The sequence below is a fragment of the Sinocyclocheilus rhinocerous genome, unplaced genomic scaffold (genome assembly GCF_001515625.1).
Source record: "Sinocyclocheilus rhinocerous isolate Xijiao unplaced genomic scaffold, SAMN03320098_v1.1 scaffold683, whole genome shotgun sequence".
Lineage (NCBI taxonomy): Eukaryota > Metazoa > Chordata > Actinopteri > Cypriniformes > Cyprinidae > Sinocyclocheilus > Sinocyclocheilus rhinocerous.
Window position 1 is genome coordinate 349,286 of NW_015642819.1, and position 4,920 is coordinate 354,205.

Genomic DNA, 4,920 nt, shown 5'->3' on the forward strand with positions numbered 1-4,920 from the left:
CTAAATCACACATAATCACTGAAGTTGTTGGTCAGTTCCATGTAAGACTATAGAAGAATAATGGTACATTTAATAAGAGTACAAAATATACCTTTTCTACATAAAAATTTGATTTTGCACATTACTGTTGTTAATAAAATAAATATTGTAAGCTTCCCAACTCAAGCATAGTGCTTTACTATCAAATGTGTATAAACATGAAATAAACAAGAAATGAACATGTAATATTATTAGTAACTGCACTTATTAATGCAAAACAATAGTATTTTTTTTCATATCATATATATTTTTTCATATCCCTCTGAAATTAAAAGAATACTGCACATTGTAATTTCTATGAGTTAAGTCTATTTATTATCAAAGCATTTGTCAGTAATACAGTTAAAATGGGGAAAATATGTGAACGATTGCATTGCAGGCCAATTAATTTCAGTCAGGGGCTACAGTGCTCCTAGTAAAAATAGTTAGTCTGGAGCTCTATAAAAGGTACAATCACTTCATATGATTAACAGATTTCATTTAGGCTTTTATGTTATTTGCTCTATGTATGCGTGTAGATCAATGTTTAGATGAAAATAAAAGCTATAATATATAATATAAAATATAAGCTTTTCATTATATAAAGTGATTGTAGTCATTCACAGGACTTGGATTAAACCATGTGATTGATATGGATTCATTTTTTGATGCTTTGGAACTTCTAAGTTTTGGTTACCTGGAATTTCAATGGAGGGACAGTAATCTCTCGGATTTCATTAAAAAATATCTTAATGTGCATTTCAAAGATTAACCAAAAGTCTTATGGGTATGGAATGACATGATTTTTAAATTTTTGGGTGAACTATCCCTTTAAAGGCATGAGATACAATGACAAAGACATAAATGTGCACAGTAATTAAACTGACAAATTAAAGGGGTCCTATTTATGCTTTTTCACTTTTTCAACTTTAGTTAGTCTGTAATGTTGCTGTTTGAGCATAAAAAAGATCTGCAAAGTTACAAAGCTCAAAGTCCAATTCAAAAGGAGATATTTTATTTAACAGAAATCACTTTTCAAAAACTACAACGAACGACTCGTTTGGACTACAACACATATTTTCCGGGATTTGTGATATCACAAATATCGACGAATGGGACGAGACCTGGTTGAGCTGCACTAGAGAAGGCAACGAGTGTTATCACTATGTCGGAGACACGCTAGCTTTCCCAAGGCAGATGAACTTAAGAGTGGTTACAATCGATGCGTGCGGCAGTGCGATGCGATGGCGCCGCAGACGGCAGCCTCAGTGTTTGGCTCTCCAGTGTTTGTACTGTTTTTTGTTAGTTTTTCGTTTCTCAAACACGATCAGTTTTACCAGGGATGAGCTGCTGAACATTCGGCAGAACACGCCACAGCAACACAGTGGTGTTGTCGTCTAAAGACCTACTTGTTTGGCCAGAGCGCAGGCCTGCTCGGGAGAGCTGAGGATCTCATAGTAGAAGACAGAGAAGTTGAGAGCCAGTCCCAGACGGATGGGGTGTGTGGGCTGCATCTCCTTCTTACTGATATCAAAAGCATCCTGGTAGGCGCCTTGAGAGTTGGTTATTGCGTCTGTAGTGACACACACACACACAAAAAGTTATATGAAAATATTAGCGATTGGTAAAAAAAATTAAAATAATTATAACTATTAGCAATGAATTAGTGGTTTTTGTCTCAAAAACAAAGCTCTAGGAATGTAGACTTCTTAACCCTTTCACTGGTTGGCTTTAGTTTAAAGGTTCTTAACTAACTCCAGGGTCCCCTTTGTCCAAGATGATATTCAAAAATCCTACTATCTATGCTGATATGTACATCTGGTTGTAATAAAAACAAACTTTAAAAATGTGATGTCAGTTTAATGTATAAATATGAATATAATGGTATAAGAATAAAAATACATAAGCATTATCAATTACAGAATGCCTTGGTGAAATCTCAAAACATCTAAAGGCATAAAAGGCATAACCCTTAAGGTCGAGATGGTGAAATATCCTCCAGCATTAGATGCTTGGCAATGTAGGCATATTCTGAACTGGTTCTCCATGACTGCTCCTGTTTTGTAGCCTGCCAGAAGGGGAATAAAAGGCCCCAGAAGGACAAGCAGCTGACTCAAGGAGTGTGCAGAAAACGCCACAAGGCAGCAAAATACTCTGCACAAAACCCAGACTCATTCATCCTGAACTTTAAGTCCAAAGACCCAATTTGGCCCAGAGCAAAGCACAAGATGCAGCACAGATGAGGTCTCCCAAATACGGACCAAATTTGTGTAATTCACAATCTGAGATGAAACATTTGTGCTTAAATATGAGAAAACAACATGCATATACAGCCCTTTACTTTATAGCAGAAAATCAGTAAGACACTTACCCTTCCTGTCATCTCCTGAGGCAACCTCAGCAAGATATCTGTAGTAGTCACCCTTCATCTTTAAATAGAAGACTTTGCTCTCAGCATTTGTGGAGTTCTTGATCAAATATTTGTCCAGCAGTCCCTAAGGGTGGGGAGAGAGAGGAAGTGTAAGGATAGACAGATAGAGAGAGCTTGTTTATCTACCTTAAACAAAACTGTTACAACAGAAGCAATTAATTAAGGTGGAAATGGCTGCAGTATTATGGGTTTATAAACATGAAAAATATTAACTGACAAAGCAAGCACGAAGTTTCTCATATTTTATTCCAAGAACCCAAATTCTCTTCCACTCCAGTCTGAGGCTAGTACACTGACTGATATTCAGCATCTTCCCCAGTTTACTACATTCTGGGCGTTGGTGGTTCAGTAGGGCTGTTAGACAAACCATGCAAACACAACTGAAAAGCACAGAACGGTGCAGACTTCCTGTGTGACACCCCAGCCCTTTCAATGCTCAGACTGTCATTTTAGATCTGCTGTGCCAGCTGTGTGCATTTCCTCACTGCGAAACAAAAAAACAAAAGAAAGGAAAAAGAGCAAAAATGAAGGAGGAAACTAAAAAGAGAAGAAATTGAAAAAAGAAAAAGAAGAAAAATTAAGAAAAGAAAACGATTTTGACATGAAAATTGACATCAGTGCATTTAATCTAAAGAGACCAGTCATGGTACTCTGGCCCCACATGACCCTGCGATTGCACAGTCCAAGCAGCAGCTACATCACATGTGCTTCCTAATGCCTGATTTAACAGCACATCTGAGCACTGCAACACACACCCCTCATGACAACACAGACACGGATGTGTCTGAACATAAAAGCCACTGTCAGCATACAGGCAATAAAAATGAAACATTACATTTAATTTGAAGAAACCGTAACACTTTCTGGATTTCTTCCAGGTTTTTACCAAACATAAATGTGACCTGAAGAGTAACTAAACATTGATGGAATAAAGGTCACCTTGGGTGTTGTGGAACAGAAGAAAGGGAAACGCACGCAGACAATCTCACGTAAACCAGAAACACTCAGAAAAAGCTACTGAACAAAGAGACCTAGAATTAGAGAGTATCTCTCTCCCTAAAAAGTTCCTATAAAAAAAAAAAAGATAACATGTTTTTGAAAAGATTATGTCTTGTTGAACAGTGATTCTGCTTAAAAGTTTTGTAGAAACAGGGATACATTATTTCCAAGATTCTTTGATGAATAGCAAGTTCACAGCATTTATTTGAAATAGAATAGAAATTTTTAAAGCATTATAAATGTCTTTACTGGCTTTTTTGAACAATCTAATGTATCCTTGCTGAACGGTAGTTTAAATAGAAAAAAAATAACTATAAGAATAATAAAATCTTGCTGAATTTAACAATAGCATAGGTTTAATGCAGACTACCACATTCAGATATCGTGCCATGATGCCATCAGTTCATTCCAGCACTTAGGCATCAAGAGGAAAGTACTACAGGGACCCCAAAAAAACTTTATGTAACATTTGGGAGGATACAACAAAAAAACTAATGTCATTTTCAATCTCCTAATGAAAGTTGTTTAAACATCAGTGTTCCTTGCCTGCTGTTAACACCAACTATAGTTTAAATGCTAAATGTCAGAAAAGCAAGCATGACATTTAACCCAACTCTACACATTAATCAGTTTCACAGATAATCAGCACAGCTCTAATGTCTATGAAGCCAAGGATCACTTTCCTCTGTGCCATCCAGTAATCCAGCTGGTACCACCTCATGAAAAGGAACTGGAACAGGATTTGATAAAGAGAGCAGAAAATGTATGCAATGATATAGCGTACACTTTAGTCCAGCTGAAGAAAAAAAAGAGTTTGAGTCCCCTGCAAAGTATAGTCTAAGAGGTTTTGATGTATCTTTATGAGCAATCTGTGGAAGTCTAATGGTAAAACTAGCTTTCGATCTGCACATGACTGTACAAAGTTGAATAACTGCAAACAATGAACATAAATGGAAACAAGGTAGTAACTTCCTGAACCAGCAAATTTAAGCATTTTACCAACTACTCCATACAATTCCCATTAAAACACACTGAAATAGAAAACGGCCCCACTGTTTTGAATGTCTTTTTCAAGACAATTTATTTTAGTGTTATTTTAGCATTATTTGTATATTATAATATTTTGAATAAACTCATTTCAGTTTCAGTTTTAGTAATTTAGCAAATAGTAATTAAAGGTCACATATTTTACACCTTTCTTGAGTTTTATTTTAAGTCTTGATGTCCTTGAGAATATATATTTGCGGTATAAGTAAAACCATCTCAATATATTTTTACAGCTCCTCTCTCAGGAGCTCTGCTGAGAACAGGTCGATTTTGGCCTGTCTAATTAATATTCATGAGCCTCTCTTCTGATTGGCCTGTTGTTTTCTGAGTGACGCATGCATGGGCCAACCACAGGTAACTAGAGTCATGTATGCTGTAGCCTGCTGTGGATTGGTGATACTCACAAGTAAGGTCAATAGAAACAC

At 36.3% G+C, this 4,920-nt stretch overlaps 1 protein-coding gene across 2 annotated transcripts in view; it reads right to left on the reverse strand.

The window, feature by feature from the left end:
* LOC107756586 (14-3-3 protein beta/alpha-A-like) overlaps nt 1–4,920 on the reverse strand; it is a 21,800-nt gene that overhangs the window by 6,340 nt on the left and 10,540 nt on the right. For both annotated transcript variants that reach the window (XM_016573759.1, XM_016573760.1), the window contains exons 3-4: nt 2,390–2,513; nt 1,428–1,591 (exon numbers count right to left, since the gene is read on the reverse strand). In XM_016573759.1, coding sequence (XP_016429245.1) covers nt 1,428–1,591; nt 2,390–2,513 — 288 coding nt within the window. The remainder of the gene's footprint in view (nt 1–1,427; nt 1,592–2,389; nt 2,514–4,920) is intronic.